This window comes from Durio zibethinus, chromosome 16, assembly GCF_047325235.1.
Source record: "Durio zibethinus cultivar Kanyao isolate XHJ-2024 chromosome 16, ASM4732523v1, whole genome shotgun sequence".
Classification (NCBI taxonomy): domain Eukaryota; kingdom Viridiplantae; phylum Streptophyta; class Magnoliopsida; order Malvales; family Malvaceae; genus Durio; species Durio zibethinus.
The window spans coordinates 1916265-1938462 of NC_143177.1; the positions used below are offsets into that span (position 1 = coordinate 1916265).

The 22198-nt window shown below is 27.6% G+C and overlaps 2 protein-coding genes and 1 pseudogene across 5 annotated transcripts in view; 1 reads left to right on the plus strand and 2 right to left on the minus strand.

Moving 5' to 3' along the window:
* Window positions 1-3258: 3258 nt before the first annotated feature.
* LOC111298279 (transcription factor MYB15-like) lies at window positions 3259-5196 on the minus strand. 2 transcript variants are annotated; one of them, XM_089744994.1, is made up of 3 exons: window positions 4812-5196; window positions 4343-4472; window positions 3259-3991 (listed from the first exon to the last, which is right to left on the minus strand). In XM_089744994.1, exons 1-3 carry the CDS (start codon window positions 4921-4923, stop codon window positions 3403-3405), a joined length of 831 nt encoding a protein of 276 aa, XP_089601120.1. In that variant the 5' UTR covers window positions 4924-5196; the 3' UTR covers window positions 3259-3402. The 2 variants fall into 2 exon arrangements, with proteins under 2 accessions (XP_089601120.1, XP_022748799.1); XM_022893064.2 differs by having other exon boundaries at window positions 4791-5193.
* A 9436-nt stretch (window positions 5197-14632) lies between these two features.
* LOC111292048 (chromatin modification-related protein eaf6-like) lies at window positions 14633-18561 on the minus strand. The gene is made up of 6 exons (XM_022884234.2): window positions 18214-18561; window positions 17986-18086; window positions 16401-16470; window positions 15320-15347; window positions 15174-15234; window positions 14633-15003 (listed from the first exon to the last, which is right to left on the minus strand). Exons 1-6 carry the CDS (start codon window positions 18316-18318, stop codon window positions 14889-14891), a joined length of 480 nt encoding a protein of 159 aa, XP_022739969.1. The 5' UTR covers window positions 18319-18561; the 3' UTR covers window positions 14633-14888.
* A 3012-nt stretch (window positions 18562-21573) lies between these two features.
* The window catches only part of LOC111292039 (actin-depolymerizing factor pseudogene), a 28073-nt pseudogene continuing 27448 nt past the window's right edge, over window positions 21574-22198 (plus strand). Inside the window, exon 1 of one of the 2 annotated variants that reach the window (XR_016328551.1) lies at window positions 21574-21781. The product of XR_016328551.1 is annotated as an actin-depolymerizing factor pseudogene, transcript variant X2 (transcript). The remainder of the gene's footprint in view (window positions 21782-22198) is intronic. The other variant, XR_016328550.1, reaches the window with a different exon arrangement.

Here is a 22198-nt window from a genome sequence, read left to right on the forward strand (position 1 = left end):
TTTTGCCATTTTCGAAAATTGCCACCATTAAAATGATCCAATTTGATAAAATCAAAAGCCAATTCCTTGAGTGTTGCTTCAATAGCCATTGTTGAACCGAATAAAACCTTAAGATTGTTAAAGCAAACATTGAAAAACTGAAATTACTTTTTTGGTAAATCTGAAATTTTGAAGAAGGGCTATAAGGTGTGTAATGGTGTCACTTTTCTTAAGGTTTTATTTGCTCTCACCCTATTATTTACTTAGTAAGTGTGCAAAATGATTGCAAGCAATAAACCTTAAGGATATAATGAAGTCCAGCGATTAACTGCGTTTTCTACTGATGAAATCAGTCTACTAAGCAATCACTGGCATATCATAAGATCATTGAACTTCTATAAAAGTTTTTAGCAAAACTTTTATAAAAGAAATTTGGAGTTTAAAAAAAGAGAAAGTTTAAAAAATTATTTTTGTATATTTTCAAAAAACCAAAGGAGTCTTTTATAAACAGATAAATGTATTTTCCTATAGATATGGCTGTCTATTTTAAATAAATAAAAACTATATACTTTTGAACAATTGAAATTATTTATTTTGAACAGATTTATTTATATGTTTTGAATAAACTTAACTATCTGACTTTTTTTTTTCAATATGAGATTATTTCTTAAATTTTATTTTAAAAATTTCTATTAGGATGTGCAAGCTATGAGCAGATTGTACCTTTCCAACGCAGAAAATAAATCAGCAAGCGTATTTCTACATTTTGTCATTTCTTATACTTAATGAAATGTAGTAAACTGTAGTCAAGTCCGTTTTAGTGTTGGAAAAACGTGGAAAAACCTTCACCTTGAACCTGATGAGATTGGAATTGGACTATGAACAACGAGTATTTGTATTTTCCTCAATTAAGAAATCCATAACATGGAAATATACAATGTATATTTATTTTCTTTTGGTGGTCTACCATGATCTTCGGTGCCATTAGTTCTTCATGCAAATATATAAAGAAGAAAAAGTAAGAAGATAAAATGTAGGTGGGAAGAAAAAAAAAAGGCTAGAAAGCTTCTTGGAATTAATAAAGGATTAGTAGGCAGAAAAAAAATTATTGGAAATTTAGAATTTGTTTCAAATTTTGATTAATAATTTTTATGTGGGATTTCTTTTTGTAAGGATTTCGTAAGAAATCCGGTAAAATTATGAAATATAAATAAGTTCTGTTTTTTTGGTAAAAAGGGGCAAATCTCAAAGCTTTTTACTGTTGCACAATTGTTTCCTTTTCTTTTGGTGAATATAGTAATATATTGATCTAAAGTAAGGAAAAAAAGAAAAAAAACAAGCTTAATCAGTTCCATCCTCTCTGTCAGCACATGTTTCTTTAGTGAAGAATCTATGGCTTTTATCAAAGAAGTGAAGATGATAAAATCACTAGCTCATGTCATTAGTGAACACTAAATTGTGGGAAAGTGAATGGATCGGAGCTATGAGTAAACACGAAAAAGTTTAAAATTTTATATGTTTTCTATTGAAATTTACGATTTGTTCTGATCTTGAAATGAGATAATTTTTTTTTACTTAAAATTTTCAAGTATAAAAAAAATAAAAAAGAATTATTTATTCCAAGAAGATGACAGATGGATGGGAGGAAAAAACAAATTGGAATGCAGGCAACATCACCTTCTAAGCTTGAGAAAAATTAAAGTAAAAGACAAGGTATTCGCAAAGAATCAGAAAATTTTCTGATGACTTTGGTAGAGAAAGAGGCAGATGAGCAAATAATCCGTCCAACGTTTTGAGTACTCCAAATGAATACCCTTTATTGGTTGGACTTTTCTATTTTTTTGACTTGACTAGCGTTTATGCCATGTTGAATATGCGATGATAATACAGCTAAAATAGGGGTTTGTTTGCAGTAAAAATACCTCTGAAGTAGGTTTTTTTTTTTTTTTAACATGCGTGGTAAGAGGTATTTTCTGATTTTACTCGCATTGTGGTGAGATATACGTTTAGATACAAAAGTAATAATAGTGGTGGGATTAATTATAATAAAAAAAATTGATTATTAAAAATATTAGTTTAAAAGTATATTAATCAATTATTTTTTACATATATATTTTAATATTATTTAATATTTAATATATTAAAAATTTATTCAATCAAAATATTGACACATGTTAAATTATATTAAAATAATAATTAAAATTTTAAGTATAAAAAATTATTTGAAATATTTAATATTTCAAAAAATAATACTTGTAACAATTATAAATATAATATTAGAATAAATATATATAACAAAATAAAATATTCAAATATTAATAAAAAATAATTGTTATTTAAACAAAACAAAACATATTTACACATCCTAAAATAAGAGTTAATAATACTAATTTATTTTATTATTTATTTAGTTATATATTTTAATTAATTAATTATAAAAAATGTTTTTTAATATTTACTAGAAATTTATTTGATTACAAAAATGAATTATTTTTTTATATTTATTATATTTATCTATTTATTTATTAATAATTTTATTATAAAATTAGATAACTAATATATTTTATAATTATAAAATTCTTGTAAGAAGATAAAAGGGGTATAAAAGGAAAGAGAGCTGTGGTTGAAAAAATAAAACTCCACTGGACCTTAAAGGTCCAGTTGAAAAAATGGGGGCCAGTGCGGTAGATTATGCTTCACCGCGACATGGCAGTGTTTGCCAAATGAGTGCGCGGAGAGATTCAAAGCAAAATTCGCACCTCACTGACATTGCAGGCTGATCCAAATGAAGTCTAAGAAAATGAATTATAAATGTTAAAATTTAAAATTTAAAAATATTAAATATTATTTTTTAAAATAATTATATGAATTTTTTGAGCTAAATTTCGAATTTTGAATCACATTTCTTTTGTTGTTTGTTCACTTTTTTTTTTTTTTTTTCAAACGGTGGTTTATCACTTCATTTTTTCTTAAATTCATCCACATCCATCCCGACAATCAACAGTAGGAAGAGAAATTTCAAAACCTTTCTGCAATCAATTGTAAAGGAACCAAAATTTTAAGTTAATGAGTTCCTGAATATCCAATGTATAGCCAAAAGTGGTCCATTTGCAAGATGACGGAAAAAAAAAGTTTTAAGTAACTAAAATGGTAATTATCTCTTTGTAAATACAAAATCATACCATGTAGTATGATAAATTTAGAAATTTTCAATATCATCACTCTATGATTTTGATCAGCCCTTCAATACCTTCAAGTTTCAATTTCCTTTTTGAATGAACAAATTGGACAAGTGGTATAATATTAGAGTTTGACATTTAGAGATTACAAATTTAAAAAAATTTATACATGTAATATCTTTTTCAGTTAGGTAAGAATAAGGATAGGAAGATAAGGAATCGATAAATATTTCAACCAAAATCATTAAAATGCTTTAATTAATTCTTCTTCACCACCAGCCTTAATGAACAGGTCGTACCAGAACTCCATTGCATCATCAAGATTTTGACCATATTCATAGTCAGGCTCCATGACATCAACTGAACTTGAAGGAACTTGATGAGATTGGAATCCATCATTGACTCCTTCAAAATTTAATGATATTGCACTAGAATTATCCGCAGACAGTGCATCCGACCAGAAACTTTCCCAGCAGCCCATGTTTACAGCCTTGATATCCATGTTGTTCGCTTTCCGGCCAGTTATAGCTGTGGTGGCATCTGTAATGGAGGAAACTTCACTTGATGAAGGCTGAGGCGACATCGGTGTCTTCCCTGAAACTTCAGTACTTGATAGAATGTTGCCTGTAATGGAACTTGAGTCTCCAGACTCTGATTGGCTTCTGCTGATACAGTTTGACGACTCACATTTCATTTCGGATTTGGACTTGGGGTTTCGTTTGGTGTCTGGTTTGGTCTGGTATTGTTTAAGTCTCTTCTTCAAGTGAGTATGCCACACATTTTTTATCTCATTGTCTGTCCTTCCAGGTAATATTGCTGCAATTGCTGACCATCTGGAAGTTCATTAAAAAAAATATTGATACAACACATTTGCATGAGACTTTTCTAGTTATAAATAATCTTGTATGCATTAATTGTGGAATGCACAAGGCTTCAAATTAAGGATAGTTGGATACTACTTTTCTTCCATAGTTTCCTTCAAAACAAACAACAAAACAGAAAAAGGGATTTTTTTCCAAAAAAAAAAAAAATCGCAATTTAGAGATAAGGAAATGAATTATAAGTATTAAGATTTAAATTTCAGATTTATTGAATATCACTTCTTACATATAATTGTATAAATCTATTATCTGTATTCGATATTTTAGCTCACTTGAAGTCCTTAGTAAAGGTTTTATATATACCTATTCCCTAACACTTCATGCAGCTTAATGATAGTTTCCTCTTCTTCCAAAGTGAAGTTTCCCCTCTTAATATCAGGCCTTAAGTAGTTTATCCAACGCAATCTGCAACTCTTCCCACATCTTACAAGACCTATATACAGAAAACAAGTTGAAGAAGAAGAAAAATACCAGACAGAAACCATGATAATGCACAATCACCTTTAGATGCCAGAATATTCCAGGAAAACTAGTTTTTGTTAATTTATTTTGATATTTTATGGCCTAAATATATAACGGAAAAGAAAAAACAGATATGAATCCGAATTTTAACTCAGTTGATTTACGTAATCACTTGTAAAAGATGAAATTCAAAAGATTCGAACTACTGTTTTCTTTTTTCCAGACTACTGTTTCCTTCGTACAAAAAAAAAAAAAAAAAAGACCCCGAGGTCAGATTTTTGGAAATTACCAGCTTGCTTTGGTAACTTACGCCAATTTGCGTGGCCATATTTTTGAATGTAGGAAATCAAAATCTGATCTTCTTCAGGAGCCCATGGACCCTTTCTCAATCCCATCTTATCACAGGAAGGAGCTCTCGCCATTTTTCTTCTTTTTTGTTAGTTCATTGAAAACAGGGTTTAACAAGCTGTAGTAAGATGAATTCCCAGACACCCCAACTCTATTTCTCTTGCCAATGAAGCCCTCAGCTTAAGATTTCCTAGGCCACCTGGTGGGCTATTTATATTCACAAATTGCTTGAAAAGTTCAAGACATGGAAGCTAAAGCTTCTATATTCAAAAGCTAGAAGGCAATTTCCAGGAAAAAGGATTTCCCTGCTCTCTCACACAGCCATCCTCCAAAAGTAAATTTTATTTATTACCAAAACTTTGAACAATTACTACATGAATTTCTCAATTTGTCGTGTTATGGAGAATTTGTTATAAAAAAAAAAAGTTGCAAGAACATAAGCAAGCGAACATTGATCAGTCAAAAAAATCATGCATTACTCCAATTAAATATGATTAATTTTAATTAAATAATTATTAAGCAGACGAGAGCAGATAACGTTTTTACATAAATAAATAAAAAAATAAAGCACCCAAACGTAAAGCAGAGCTTCGACATTGACATTTCATTGTTGGTTTTTTTTTTTTTTCTAATATCCTTAAAAAAATAGCACTAGAATTGCTGCACATGGACATTCTTATTCTTATTATTATTATTATTGGATCAAATCGGTAAAACCAAAACAAATTGCCAGCTCCAAAACGACAAACCGTTTTTAAACAAACATGGGTTTGATTAATTTGAAATAAATATATTGATTGGTATATTGTTTAGTTTTATAAACCAAAAGTTACAAAATACATATTCATCAAAAGGTACAAATATAATATTTAATTTAATAGAAACATTCAGTAATTTTCAAGAGAGGGCATTTAATAAATTTAAAATTTAAATTTCATTATATATAACTTTTTTCCATTATCCCCAAATTATTATTTTTTTATACTAAAAATATTCATTAAAAAAAGTTTAGATTAATGTTGAAGAAAGAAAATTTTTCACATGAAAGATACTTTTATTCAAGTAGAATGACATACTAGAATACTAAAATTGAGGATCTTGAATTTGTAACCACAAGTAGCATTGAATCATTTTTATAATAATATGTAGCATTTTGGATAATAAATTTTATTAACTAGTGTTTTTAGAAAATTTTTTAAAATTAATTAAAATGTTATTTATGATAATATTTTTGTAATAAATATGATAATTGACAATTAATGTTATAAATTTCAAGATGTTATAAAAATAAATTACTTAATATATAAAATAATTTGAAATTTTATTTTGAGAACACTCGTTGGTAAAATTTGAATAAATTCAACAATTAAATTGATTGATTTTTAAAGAGAATTTTCTTTGATTTAAGTGCTTCACAAAAATAAATTTTCAGTACAAAATGTTTGGTAAATACTATTAAATTCCAACTTTAGATTTTCAATTCGAATTATGAGATGGTTTGCAGTTGGAGCTTATAGAATAATATTAGCAATCGAATTATCTCTCACAATTATGCAATCTTGAAGATATAATATATTTATGTATGATGAAAAAAATTAAAAGAAGAAGAAGAGTTTGTAATTAATTCATGTTGTTTTAAAGCTAATTATATAATGTTCATGCCTAATTAACTTAAGATTTTGGGTTTAATTCTTTTTATTGCATTACAATATCGCTGTCATATTACATGTGTTACTTGTATAAGAAAGTCCAAATTGATGTGTTTCTTTATTAATTGTTTTGAATTTTTTTTTTTATGAGAGAATGTGAGTAACTTCTAAGATATGTCAATTGAATATTAATTAAGATCGCATGCATACGTACCAACCAAGAAGGGGGATCATTGCAATTTTCAAACTCTGAAAATGACTGCTAAAGAAAGCAAGGATTTGGAGGCCAATATTATTGGTTTTTGAGTTTTGACACAAAGAAAAATGGGTTGAAAGAGAAATAGATCACAAATGAAAATTTGATCAATCTTATTATTACATTCTTTCAAATTAACCCAGCTTTTTTTTTTTAAATTAACCCAATTTTGCCAACTTGCTAGTCTTTCCCCAACCATTGAGATTGGCATACCAATGTGGATATTTGGGACTTGAAATGTGTGTTTTTATTATATAAAGACTTTGACTTGATGTAATTAACTTATGTTAAATTTTCTTTATGGAAGACAGTTTTTTCAAATCAAGATTATTTTTTTTCAATTATAATATGGTAACAATTGATTCAATCCCATTGTTTATTAATTTTTATTTTTATATTTACTAGTTCATTGTTGGGGATTTTTTTTTTTTATGATACGGTCAAAGATAAATTTTGAATTTTGCTACGATTTTAAGGTCATATATCCTTATATCAATTTAATGTATTTAAGATTTTACGTGTGATATTATTTCAAGAATTTTGAAATTTATTTTATGCATTTATTTTTTTTTAAAGAGCAACATCATAACATATGGTAGAAAGAAGATTCATTTTTTAAAAATATATATAAATTATGAGAGCAGCAGTAGCAAAAATCCATTGGAAAACTACAACAACATGATGGTTAGAATTTATATTATTCTTGTTTCAATATCTAATCCAAACTGGAATAAAAACGGCAATTACAAATTTGGCAGCCATCAATAAATCATCAGAGAGTTGAAAGGAAAATGCAAACTTGGCCTAGAAAGAAGTTTCCAATTAACCCTTTTCTTTTCCAAATTTTGAGTTGTTCTTCAAATTATCCAGGCCGACTTTCTCACTAATGAAATTATGGGAGTTGAGATACGGAACCATTTGAAAACTTGGTCAATTGCTTTGAATTTATTTATTTATTTTTCTATAAAATTGGAGTGCAAGTGCATGTTTTTTTGGTCATAGTCAAAATATGAGGGCTAAACTATATATATAATATTATATTTTTATTTTTTAGAAATATTATATTTTTAAATATTATATATCTATAGATTTATAAACAATTAATATATATCTACAATATATATATATATATATTTATATAATTCCATTTACCTATCAAAACCTTGTTTCTAAGCTTACAAGCATGTTCTTCTCTTTTGTTAGTTTCCTTTTGTTAAATGCATAAGTGTTGCTAGTTATGGAATGATACCATGTTTCAAATGATATTAGCATGGAAGATGTAAGATTATTTTAAGGAACAAATAAAACACAAATTCAACCATGTTTCATGATTCTATCTTAAAATTGGATGCTTTTAAATATTTTTGTTGATTGTGTAATTGATCTCCATTCAGAATTAATTACTATCAATAAGGTGTGTTCAAATTTTTACACTTATTTTATTATCTTTTTGTTAAACTAAGACTTCAATCCTAAGATATTGTTTATCACGAAATAAATAAATAAAATAGTTGGAAACTTAAATTAAGCATGACTAACTCATGATTAATTACAATAATTTGATTGGTGCCTACCACTCATTGGCAGCCGAACAAAATTGAAGAGTTATAAAAAAGCTAATCTTAATAATACATACATACATATATGTAGACATTTTATTTTGTTCGAAAAAATTTTTATATCAAAATGGACTTTTAATCTTAATTGGGTTTTAATTGAGAAATTGATTTTTAAGATAAAAAAAAATGAAGAGCCCATAATTTATTTTGTAGTTTAATTTTTGGCTTAATTTTTATTTTAGTTTTAGTTTAATTTTTATTTTAATTTTAGTTTTATTATTCTTTGTTTTTTAAAAAAATCAAAGAGTCAAAGTAAAAAAAAAATGTGGAATTTAATTTGTACAAGAAAAGCTGCAGATTTTGATCTTGGATTTCATTTTAGATTTTGGACCTTAAAGATCAATTGTCTAAGGAAATTCTTGATCCCCAAGTCATGGAAAAAAACAAAAGATTGCACAAAGAACAAAATATTGAGGGAAATCCTAGATTCGGTATAATTATGATTTTCCAAATTGAAATCTTGGATTTTCCAAGTAAAAGTGGGATTAATCCCTATAAAAAGACCCTAAGATGCAACTGCAGATATAAGCAATAAGCAAGAAGCAATCGGAAGCAATTAGCAATCAAAGCATAAAAGTTTTTGGGTTCAATTCTGGGTTTTAAGAAGTAAATTTTTGGTGTTTTAAATTGTTTCTGGGATGGGGTAACTTTTAAGAGGTTTTAATTTGATTTATGATTTTGGTGTTTCTGGGGTTTTGGAGATTTCGGATTTTTTTTTAAGCTTCAATCATTTTTTTGGATTTTGGCTTGATTTTTGTTTGGTTTGGAATTCTGGTTGATATTTGAAATTTTAGGTTAATATGAAAATTTTCTAAAGATTCACTTTGGAATTGTTGGATTTTTTTTTTTTTTGAATTTTGGTTAAATTTTTGGGTTTTAGATTTTTTAGGAATTTTTTAATATTTCATTTGAATTTTTGGATTTTTTTTGGAAATTGTTTGAATTTTATAATGAGACTTGAATTTTCCTTAAAGGCCCATGGTGGCTAAAGGAATTTACAGTGATCGGATTTTGGGATTTTTTTTGGGTTTATGGATTTTCTTTGAATTTTTCAGCACTATTTGAAATTTTCAATGCCAGATTCTGCAATTTTGATTGAAAGTTCAGAGGCGGTTGAATTTTCAGGTGGAGAATTTTAGAGAGAAGTTAAAGAACCTAAAGGCTAAAGAAAGGAGGAAGGTACTTATGAAAAGAAAATGATTTTTGGCTTTTATAGTTAGACTAAATGGTGTTGTTTTAGAGGGATAAGATGTCTGTTTCAACCCAATGACCCATGTGCCAACTTGCGTTTTGATCCGACTCAAATCTTAAATTTTTTTTTATTTTAATTGTGATTTTATTTTTTATTTTTCCTAATTTTTTATTTTTTTATTTTGTTATTTTATTATTTTAATTGTGATTGAGTTAATTGTGATGAAAAAAGAAAAAAGAAAAAAAACTTTGGTAATATATTTTTATAGTTTTATTTATGTGATTTTTTGTTTAATTTTGCATAATTTCTATAATATTTAATTGCATGCATTTATTTTGAATAACTATAATATATTTGCATGATATTTGCATGAATTTAATTTGCTTACATAATATTTTTGCATGATGTCTTTTTGTTATTTACTATTTATTATTTGCATGATTAATATTCTTGCATATATTTGCATGATTTATTTTTTATTTATTATTTGCATGATTTATTATTCATGATTTATTATATATTTGCATGATTTTTTAATATTATTGCATGATACTTATTATAAAATTTTTGTATGACAATATTTTGTAAATAAATAAAAAGAATTGAAATTTGAATTTGAATTTGATGAGTTATTTAATAAATCCAACGATAGAGTCTTTTCAAATAAATAACAAGTTTATCTTGAATATTTATGATGTAAGAAAATTTTCTTTTTTGGTGAAATCCTAAAAATTTTTTTCTAATAATTAAATATTTAAACTAATAAAAAGTTATTTTTGATTAAGACTTACCACAAAATAACATGTGATTAACTTGGTATCAATTTTGAGCGTAATGAGATGTTAACATTTTCCCTGCACATAACCTTAAAACTTAAGATAACCTTAAAAATAATAAATTCACTTAAATGACAATCACACCTAAATAAAAAAGAATTAGTAGTTATTTCATAATTTTTATATCTAATGGATAGGTTTTTGGACTTGAACGTTATGACATTATACACATATATACATACATACATGGTATATCATGTAATAAGCTTTGTTTAATCATTTCTTATCATATAATAACTAACCCATATAATACCTATTGGTGCTGAGCTACTCCTTTAGGGATAAACCCTGAAAATAGAAGAAATAAAAAGAGAGTTGTTAAAGATAAAGGCTGGGAGTATTTTTAGAGTTTATTTTTTAACACTCAAATTAGAGATCGATCAAAAAGGAAAATAAGAAGGAGATTGCAATGAAATATAAGAGAGCGAGAGAGATTAAAAGGTATCTAAAAGATGTTATTTATACATGTAAGGTGGGGGTTTCAGGCAAGATAAGTTGCCCAAGATCAAACTAGGGTTAGGGATGACTTAATAGGCTGAGTTGAACTGAATGTTGACCACCTAACTATGGAATGACAAATCAGCACTTAGGAGGGTCTAGTGGATAGACTGATGATGTGGCCGAATTGATATGATCCCAAGAATTTAGGTTATCCTGACAGATCAATTCAATTTAAAAATTAAACATATTCCTAACTGTTTGTTAATAATCTCTAATTAAAAAAAAAAACGCATTTTACCATTTGAACAAAAAATGCCCCTAATAATAAACTAGTGGCATCATTTTGACCACTAGCTTCATTTTAAAATTCATCAACCATGGTCTATGCATCATTAAGAATAATGATGGCTTTGATAGCTTTGATAATTGCTTAAAATATATAATGCTACTATTATGTCTTTGAATGGTTTACATATTTTATGCTTTTTTTTTTAAGTTTACCTAATAGAGTTGGCTAAAAAAAAGGTACGTAAACCAATGGATAGAGGAAAAAAAAAGATAGTTTTGCCTACATTTTTAAACTTATACTAACTGAATTCACCCATGGCTGCCGGAAGATTAATCCACTTGCAATTAATATTTCATAAAACCATTCAAATTAATTAAAATCAAAGCGGTTTAACAACTTTTTTTATGTTCAAAGATCATTTAAAACTGCTTAGTTAATACAAACCCGAAGATTTAATTGTAAAGCCAACAAAATTCTCTTGGATTCAATCAACTAAGCTATCTGAAGGAGCAAGAAATTTGCAGACCCAGAAATTGCTACAGAATGCTCAACGTGTAAAAAAAATCTAATTTTTTTTTCCTTATAAAAATTTAAAATTGAGAAAACGAGAGAGGACTAGGTAGAAAAGTAAGCAATGAGTTAGCAATAATGTAATAATAGTTAATTATCTAAATTAAAATTTTAAATCGAAAGGTTATTTCATGTCAACTTTTTTTTTTTTTTTTTTTGTAATGAAAATTTCAATTTTTTCCTTCCATTTGAAAATTAAATGGGATTAAAGGTGAAATTTGCTATTATTTATGAGTTAATACTAAATTTTGCTATTGAATTTTTAGTTTTTTTAAATTAATTTTGGATTAATAAAATAATGGAATTTGAAATTTTCGTGAAATAAGTTAATGCAAATAACAAATTTTACCATTGTATTTTTATTTTTTTGGTTCTTAGACAAAAAGTAATGGAATTAAAATATTTAACGAAATATTCTGTTAATGTAAATGAAAATTTTGCAATAATTTCTTTACTTTATATACAAAAATCAATAAAATTAAAAGACCAAAGACAAATCTTAACAACGAAATTAAGATACATTACAAAATCCAATATTAATCCATAATGCAGTGACAAATTTGACATTAATTCCAAATTTAATGGATTTTAATCATATAATTGAAGATAATATTCTTTCATCTCATAAATGAGACATGTTTTGAGGGGGAAACCCCTTTTATAGTTTTATTGCAAATCTTGCTTGCTAGCTGATGCTTTTGGTGTTGCTTTCTTATGTTCTTTGTTCAGACCAGTCTCATCTCTCACGAATAAAAAAAATAAAAATAAAAAAGAATAAAATAAAATAAAATAATTCCCATTTTCTTTGCTTAAGATGATCATATATTTTTTCCTAATACTTCATTTTCATCATGATGTTTAAAACATAATTTTTTAAATAATTAAATGATCGACCTCTTAAAAATCTTCAAATTCTTCAACTCCGTTAACTACAATTTAATATGAATGTGAATGTCACGTGATAAAAAATAAACTCATATGAATTTCAGGTAAAATATATTCATGTGTAACATATTTTATTTAATTCTTAGGATGATTAATGGAACAATAGATTTGGAACATATTTTAAAAAGTTATGATCTAAAAATTAAATTTAAAAACCTGCGATTAAAATGAAATATTGGACAAATATTAAATGATTTGAACGTAAAAAATAAATAAATAAATAAATAAATAGATAGAGTTTGATCAAGTGAAAAAAACAAGCATTTTCTCTCTTTTGATTAAAAAAAGTGTGTAAATGTCTACCATGATTGTACTTTCTTCAACAAATTTTCATTATAAAAACAATTGAACGAAGAGATAGCCCAGTTGCAGTTGTTGTTTCTAATCTGATTGCAAAAATGCAGTTGGTGCCGTGAGCTGACCGTTCTTTAACAAGGAACAACTTCCCTTCTATTTTTGTCGTTGCCTTAATGGTGATGGTTCAATGTTTTTCTTTAAATTTTAAGTAACAAGAAGAACTTAGAAATTTACTTTTCCTAATATTTAGTATCACGAACCCTTTCTTTTACTTTTACTTTTAGATTGTAATTCCTTTTATATAAAAAAAATTTATTTACAGTAACATTTTCACAATCTAATTTTCATATCGACTTTTCTATCTTCATAAAGTGTTTAAAAAAATTAAAACGTGTTAAATTTTTTTTTTTTTTTTGGTTGTTTGAGATTGTTAAGATTTGAATATTTACTGTTGAAATTAAAAATTTAATCCTTTATCAATGAAGATATTTTGATGGGCTAAGTCGAGTTGGGTTTAGGTCGATCTTATACTTAATATTAATAGTCTATATATTTTTTTAAAAATCCGGCCTCATCTAATATTTTGGGTTTTAAAATTTTTTTAAAATTTGACTCAAATTAAAAAAAAAATAACTATCAAACCCACCTATTAAAATTAATTTATATAATAAAAATTAAAAAAAAATCTTTATTTTTTAAAAATAAAATTTTACGTATATATATATATGTACTTACATAATTATAATATTTTAATTATTTTTTTGTTCAGGTAGAATAAGACTAAGTTTAGATTTTAATTTTTTTATCTAAGACTTGACTTTAAATTTAAATAAATCTCAAAATTATATCTAAACTCATTAAACGAATCTTAATTTTTTATTCATTTCTTCTTAAAATTTGAATGAACCTTTAAATTTGAATAATTAATCCAATCTTTGAACAAATCTAAACGGAGGACCTGCTTAAATTTTTTATTTATAACGGTAAGTACTATCCTAGAGTTTGTTTAATAGCTTGAACCTGAAATGATTTAGTATTTACTTTACCATATTTTTGTAGAAATACTCTGTTATATAATAGAGAAAACAGTCAAAATACGCTTCTTGCTTCGTCAAATTCTATTCTTTCTTTGCTTCACATGATACAATGGCTGGCAATTGTACCCTTTCTTTTGTAAGTCTTAACTTGTTTCAGCTTGGCGAAGAATAGTTTAAGCTATGTCTGCCAAGCTCGTGTTTGGTAAAAAGAATTCTGATCAAAATAAAGTTGGATAAGTTTAGCCAATAAATTATCTCTGTTCTAATTTTTTTTTTACTTTATAAAAAAGATTGCAACGTAAAAGTAAAAACATAAGTTACAGATATTAAAATTTAAATTTTTGACGTATTAAATGTTATTTTAAAAAAGAGAATATTAGAACCAATTAAAGTATGAATCAGAATGTAATCATTCAGGGGAAGAGGAAACAGATTCTATAGAGAAAATGAACTATGTTTTCACCTAGACCTGTACAGATTGCATTTGTTATTAGCTTAAAACCAACCTCAATCAGCTGCCAAGCCTTCTAAACTCCTTTCTTTCCAAACCCTGCCAGATAAACAGTACAAAACTACATATAACTATGTTTTACTTGTAAGGTGTAATTGAAGCTTAACGGACTTTTCTTTCCTAAGTTTATATAATTCTTGATGATGTCGACATAACGAACAGAATATAATTCGAAACAATCAAGATACAGAAAGAGGGGGGGGGGGGGGGGGAATTATACAATATATTATACATGAGAGCCCTAGATTCACTACATTCTTCACATGCAATGCAGCTATCCTAAAGGCTGCGATCAGCATCACCTGAATGCTAGACTACCGAGACTACATATTAAGAATTCCCCCAATTGTTACAGAAGATGGTTATATCTAAAGTTACATTACAAGTCCTTATTAACTTATCTCAAACTCATATCATGATCATCTTCATCATCGAAATCTTGTTCACTTGATGGCCTGATTCTCTTTCCATCTCTTGCTGATGAGGCAGTTCTTCCCTTCTTTGGTTTGCCTCTAAAAGTGAAATAAATAAAAGGTCTATGTTATGAACTGATATGTAAAGTTTCACTTGACTGAGTAATTCCAACTCAATCTAGAACCTACTACTGCTTTCTTTCCTTGTATCTCCTCAAAACTAAAATGCTTATAGAACTCAAATGGTAAATATGAATAAGCAGACTCACTGGCCATTGGCGGCTAAGCCTCCTCCCTTAGACCGACCTGGACCAAAATCAGATCTTCCATCTGCAACAGAGAGGATTCCAAATAAAGTATGTCAAAAATAGCTTTTAAGGGGGAAAGAATTAGTAAAATAATGAACAAGGTTTACCATCCTGTCGAACTCTGAGTTCTTCAGCCTGAACATAAAGAAGCAAAGTGAACAAACCAGTCTTGTTAAATCTGAATAACTATCTCAACTACATGTACTTTTGAGACACAGCCTGGTCATGACCATTTTGCACAATTGATTTCTGATAAAACAAATGGAAGGTGCAGCACAATTGCACAGAGATGGTGAGACTAGAGAAATAGTTGAATAATACTTAAAGATAACAAAATATTATTATAAACAATGACAATTCTAATCACCAACTCATGTAAATAATGGTTTATCTTGGGACAATATGCAACCAAAGTTCTCAAGAGAAAAATATTCAACAAGTAGATTGAAGATAATCATCACCAGTACTGATTTTAAATTCTGTCAGTTAAATGCTCTCATTTTAAACTATGATCATAGATTCCTAAAAGTGGACAGAAGCAGAAAAATGTAGAGCATATAAGTCCTAAAAGGGTATATTATTGAAAAAACACCTTTATGCTTCTAGTTCAATCAAGTGCTGAACGAAACCTAATACAGAGTTTCAGCCTACTATCTCAGTATGCGTTGTTGCTATCATAGTAGGCAACAAGTTCTACTTGAGCTTCCAGGCAATAAACATTAATATGCAACTACTTGATATCACCGCATACTAATACGGGGATGGCTCAGAAGATGCCATTCAGAAAGTTGACAAGACCAACTACCCCATCTCAACTCTCTTTAGCTCAAATAAACTTATTCTATGTAAGAATGACATTTAATAACAGCAGCATATTTAATGTCATACTAAAACATGATGGCCTTTCTAAGCTCAATACATATACTGATTGCTAGATATTTCTTCTGTGATCTAATCTGTTAGGAAACTTATTTGAAACTTCAATTTAAGATACACAAGATCACAGATAAATTAAGCCCAAGTAAATGCTCGCAACATTTATTAACTCTAACTGTCTAATGCTGAATACATGTTTCAAGTGTCACCTCTATCCATGAGAAAGAATGAACCAAAAAGAAAAAAAAAACCTAGCAAAAAAGTGGTAAAACACAGTTAGGCATAATTACAGAAGCTTTTACTATCACATACCGCTGGTGATGTGACTGATGACAATGAGAACAGTCTATCTTCTGGCTGAAATTTCCTGGACCTCTTTAAGCTACAAAAACAAATTTACATGAATTTTCTGTCACAAAAAATAGAACATGAAATACCTAACATGATTACCAGCACTAATCAGTAGGATTGCCATTTATGCTCTTCTTTGAATCTGATAATTTTGAGAAATTACTATTCAATTATGGGTTCTCAAATAATAAAGATACAACACGCCATTAAAATTTCTATGTCAACATAAATGGCTCTACATTTTGATACGAGCTATCTGAGAATGAAGAGATTAAGCTGACGCAAAGAGTCTCCCCAGTGAGAGAAGGAAGTAGAGAGAAAAGAGAGAGAGTACAGAGAAAGAATAGAGATAGTTCTTGTATTCTATTGTATGAATTTCCTGAATGGCTTACAATTGTAGCATACGCCCTTAAATATCCATAACAGACAGTGACTCAGCATTCCCCTAACTAATCCAGCGTAACTAATCCCAACCAGCAATTAATTCTATATGACCATTAATAACTAACTTAAACAGCTATTTAAAATACTATAGTACAAGCCGACTATCTCTTGGATTAGTTGACCTATCATTGGAGTTGGTGCTTGCAGGTTGCAGGTTCAAGGGAGTTTATGCGCATAATGTTCTCTTCAGCCAGGTAAGTAGTAGGGTAGGGGGGTAAGGGTAGATTAGGAATTTAAAAAAAACATAAAGTTTAATACCGGACTCATCAACAGTTAGGTTTTGCTAATTCATTAGCCCAGCTTCAGTATACTCTGGCTCTGGGCAGGTAAGTAGTAGGGGTAGGGGGATAATGGTTGATTAGGAATTTAAAAAAAAAAAAATACTATAGTATAATACCGGACTCATCAACAGTTAGGTTTTGCTAATTCATTAGCCCAGCTTCAGTATACTCTGGCACTGGCCCGTAACACGTTTTTTATTAATCAGAAGAAATATAGTAACTTGATTATAACAAGAGCTTATGTAACAACAGTTAGGTTTTGCTAATTCATTAGCCCAGCTTCAGTATACTCTGGCTCTGGGCAGGTAAGTAGTAGGGTAGGGGGATAAGGGTAGATTAGGAATTTAAAAAAAAATACTATAGTATAATACTGGACTCATCAACAGTTAGGTTTTGCTAATTCATTAGCCCAGCTTCAGTATACTCTGGCTCTGGGCAGGTAAGTAGTAGGGTAGGGGGATAATGGTAGATTAGGAATTTAAAAAAAAAAAAAATACTATAGTATAATACTGGACTCATCAACAGTTAGGTTTTGCTAATTCATTAGCCCAGCTTCAGTATACTCTGGCACTGGCCCGTAACACGTTTTCTATTAATCGGAAGAAATATAGTAACTTGATTATAACAAGAGCTTATGTAAGAAATTCTCAATAAGTTTCTATCAAACTCAAGATTTCCAGTAAAAAAGTTTTAATTATAAAGATAATGATCTGCATACAGTAAGATATTTAGAAACTGCAAATTGCAATTCAATGATTAAAATAAAATTACACAAAAAATTACCGGCAGTAAATAAACAGCATAGGGGGAAAAATAATTACTTTGCTGTGTTCTTGGATGAAGCAAGAAACCCTTCGAATCCTTTCAAAACATGCCCGAAATGGCTCGAATCTTGCAAATAATTAGTCTCTAATTCATAAACCTACAGCAAGAATATCAATTAAATTAAGAATTTTTAATGGTAATTCCTCAAAGTGTTACTTCTTTACCAATAATACACAAAAAAAAAAAGGGAAAATTCACCGGGGTTAAAAAGGTAAAAAATTTACCTGCTTTTCGATATTGCGAAGCTCGTCTTGAAGCTTTTCTCTTTTGGTCATGAGAGAAGCAAGCATGGCGGCTGGATTCGCCGAACCTCTGTGCCCTAAAGACATATTCTTAAAAAAACAAAAAAAACTTTCTGTTTGGTTCTCCGGAAAGAGGACAGAAAATTGAAACAAAGATTTTGACAAAATTTTAATTTTTTTATAGAATTTATATATATATATATTTTAATTCAAAAAACAGTTAGATTTGGGATTCCATGTTCCCGCGGGGTTTGAATTCGTATAAAAATTAAAGTTTTTTTTTGGCCATAATAAAAAAATTAGTTGAAAGTTGAGTCTCGCCGGTTTTTATTGTAAAAAGCGCTAGGGCACGCAACTGATCGGCTGGCTTAATAGGGCTCCTATTTGCATTTTATTTATATATTTTTATTAAATAAGTTTTAAATAAAATAATTTAGTTTTAAAAAAATTCTTTTGCTTTTAAATTTTTAAATTTATAAATTCGGGTGATTTTAAAATTTTATGAATTTGTGAATCTGATTCATATATTTGGAAAATTTTAAAATTTTATGCATCATATTGTTGAAATTAAGAAAACATCTAAATATCTCTTTGTATAGTTTTTATTTATCTATTTGTAAATTAGTTTATAATTACTTGAAATAAATTGTACTTTTTTTGTAATATTGTGAAAATTCTTTAAGATACAATATTTTTTAAATTAAATTTCTTTCTTAAACCTTAAATATAATTTTTTTCAAAATTTACTAAATATAAAAGTTTGATAAGTTATATAACTTACTAGAAATTTAGTTAATCATATAACTTCCAAATTTACATGTTTAAAAATCTTAAAATTGAGATAAAAATAATTAAATAATTTTATTTAAAAATAATTTAAAAAAAATATAAAGAGAAAAAAATAAAATACAAATAAAAACACCCTTATAAAAATTGTTTTAAATGACAAAGTTCGTACAATTAGGCTCAAAATCAATAATTTTTTTTATGTTTAAAACAATAAAATATGAGATTTTATTTATTAAAAATTAAAAATTTATTGTTTTATGAACAAATTATATAATTATAGGTCAAAATAAAAAAATTATAAAAGTATTTGTTTGGGTCCATTCGACAATTATCAAAGTTTTTTATTTTTCTTAACTCATGACGTATGGAAATTTATTAAAATTTATTAATATTCAATAATAATTAATTAATTGTATTTCAATAATGACAAATAAGATATTATCATTAAATATTCAAAATTTATTTACTTATATTTTATTTATCAAGAAAGATAACAGATGGAGTCAGATAGACTTTTTATTTATTTTGAATTTAATTTAATTTTATATTTATAAAATTTAAATTTGATTCAAATTTTTTTTTATTTTTTTCATATTTAAATTTAATTCGATTTAATATTAAAGAAATCGTATTCGACTCAATTAGATTGAAATTAATAAAATATTATTTTTTAATATAAATATAAAATTAAATAATATATAAATATATAAATAAATAATTAAAAATAATATATATGATCAAATCAAATTAAATTTATTTAAAATTTAATTTTTTTAATAACATTAAATTTTATTTGACTCAAAATTTGATTTAAAAAAAAAAAATTTTCATCGCACAAAATAAAATCGAGTTGAAATTTGTCGAAAGTGGGTTGGGCTACCAACCGTATTGCTCACGTACCAATTCTATTAACAATAATTTAATGTGAAAAAATTAATAATATTATTACACATAATATATTTTGATTGATCAATATTTATCATATTAATATTTTGATTAATGATATTAATAAATAATATAAAATATTTGATTAAAATAAAATTTAAATATCCAATCATAAATTATTTTATATTAGTATTAAATTACTAAAAGACCGTATAATTTAAATTAAAAAAAGGTGTAATTCACTGATAAATTACATATTAATCCAAAATAACTAAAAAAACTGTACTAAAATATCAATTTTTTAACAGTGACAGAAAATGGACCACTTAAAAATAGCCACGTGAGCAAGAAGCGATGATGATCATATGACCGTCACTGTCATAAAAGAATCGAACACGACTCGCCTCTTTCCTTCCCTCTCAAAAAGAATCCTTTTTCAATTTTTTTTTTCATGTTTATCTCAAAAAGCACAAAAAGTATAAATTTTTAATTAAAATTTCAAAACAGTTTTAAAATTTTTCTTTTTTCTTCTTTCTGGTGGCTGCTTTTTCTCCTTGTTCTCTCTCTCTCTCTCTCTCTCTCTTTGTTCTCTTCTTTCCAAAACTCACATTTTCTTTCTTCATTTGAATGTGAAGCAGCCATGTCTTTTAGAGGAGTAAGTCTCTCATTCTTTTGATTCTTTTGTATCTGATTTAGTTTGGGTTCTTTTTATTCTCTTTGTTTTAGCTTAAAAATAGTTGAATTTTCTTTTCCAGGCTGAAACTTAAACAAAGTTAAGGTTTTTACTATATCGGTAGCTTTTATTTTTGTTTAATTTATTGGGTTTTTTTCTTGGGTAATATTGAATCTTCCATGGCTTGTTAGATCTTAGCTGTTAGTTTTGGTTTTTCCATTTATTTTCCATTTTAGGATCATGAAATAATGGATTATTAGATTAGATTCGTTTGCAGTTTCATTAATTAAAATATGTTGAGAATGTTAAGCAAGTCAAGCTTGGTATTTCACTGCAATCCCATTGAGATTAATTGAAGTAAAGTTATCTCAAGAACACAGCTTGAAGAAAAGAAAGATTTTGATTTTGCACTCAAAATAGTATCTTTTGTAGGTCTATCCAAGCTAATTTAAATTAAAATCTGTCCTTTTTTATCTCTTTTTTGGTGCATCTTCGTCTCCAATTGTAATGCCAGCACTGCATCTCGTTGTAAATAAATGGGCCTTGAGATTTAAACCAGGATTAGGCTTTTGAATTATGTTCGATTGGTTTGTTTATTGATGGACATAAAATTTTATGTGCACTGCATTAGCCTAAAATCCCACATGACATTTATGGTACTTGTGAATACTGAATAGTGATGGAGTTAGAAATTATGGATCGTGGTGGAAAATAGTGTTTAGAGTGTCAATTTACACATTTTACATTCTTAAATTTTGTGAAAGTTTTCATGTTGTATCAGAGGCTTCTGCATCTTGGACCTTTTGTTTAGGGTTCATTGAAGCAAGTTTGATCTGCTTTACAGAAAATATAATGGTTTTTTAATATTAAAAGTCATTGCTAGTCAATTTTGGTTAGAGTAAGCATTGAACATTGAGCATTTGTTTCTGGTTTTCAGGCAAATGCATCATCTGGAATGGGAGTGGCTGAACACGGCAAAAACACATACCTGGAGCTGCAAAGGAAGAAGGCGTTTTGATATGTGATCTTTAGGATTGATGAAAAGAAAAAAGAGATTTTAGTTGAAAAAACTGGTAGTCCAGCTGAGAGCTATGATGATTTCACTGCCTCATTGCCTGAGAATGATTGCCGATACGCAGTTTATGACTTTGATTTTGTGACTTCTAAGAACTGCCAGAAAAGCAAGATCTTTTTTATTGCATGGTCAGTGTCTCTTCAAATTTCAAAATAATTCAATTCTGTCAAAATTTTGTGCTGCATTTGCATCATAACTCAGTGAGTCTGATCTAATTATAACACAGCTTTCCTTCTTCCTCTTTCTCTCTGTTTGGCTTCTGTAGACACCGGTTTTGTTCGGGTCTACTGTTTCTATTTTAATTTAATAATAATAATAATAATAATAATAATAATAATAATAATAAATATATATTTTTTAAAAAATAATTATTAATTATATAAAGAAAAACAAAAAAACAAAAAAACAAAAAAGAGAAACAGAAAACGGCAAAAAGCAGGACGGCTGTTGCCTGGCACCAGCCACCTTGCAGCCATCACTAGCTGCCCACGCTCATCAGCCTACAGCCACCCTACAGCCACCACCTGTTCCCTTTTTGAACTCCT

Coding starts and splice junctions, on each gene's coding strand:
- LOC111298279 (XM_022893064.2), bottom strand. CDS start 4,923: ATGGCGAGAGCTCCTTCCTGTGATAAGATGGGATTGAGAAAGGGTCCA. Junction 4,473..4,790: donor TAAGTTACCAAAGCAAGCTG/GTAATTTCCAAA, acceptor TTCTGTATATAG/GTCTTGTAAGATGTGGGAAG. Junction 3,992..4,342: donor CATGAAGTGTTAGGGAATAG/GTATATATAAAA, acceptor ATGAACTTCCAG/ATGGTCAGCAATTGCAGCAA.
- LOC111292048 (XM_022884234.2), bottom strand. CDS start 18,318: ATGTCTTTAGGGCACAGAGGTTCGGCGAATCCAGCCGCCATGCTTGCT. Junction 18,087..18,213: donor TTCGCAATATCGAAAAGCAG/GTAAATTTTTTA, acceptor TTCTTGCTGTAG/GTTTATGAATTAGAGACTAA. Junction 16,471..17,985: donor TCATCCAAGAACACAGCAAA/GTAATTATTTTT, acceptor TTGTTTTTGTAG/CTTAAAGAGGTCCAGGAAAT.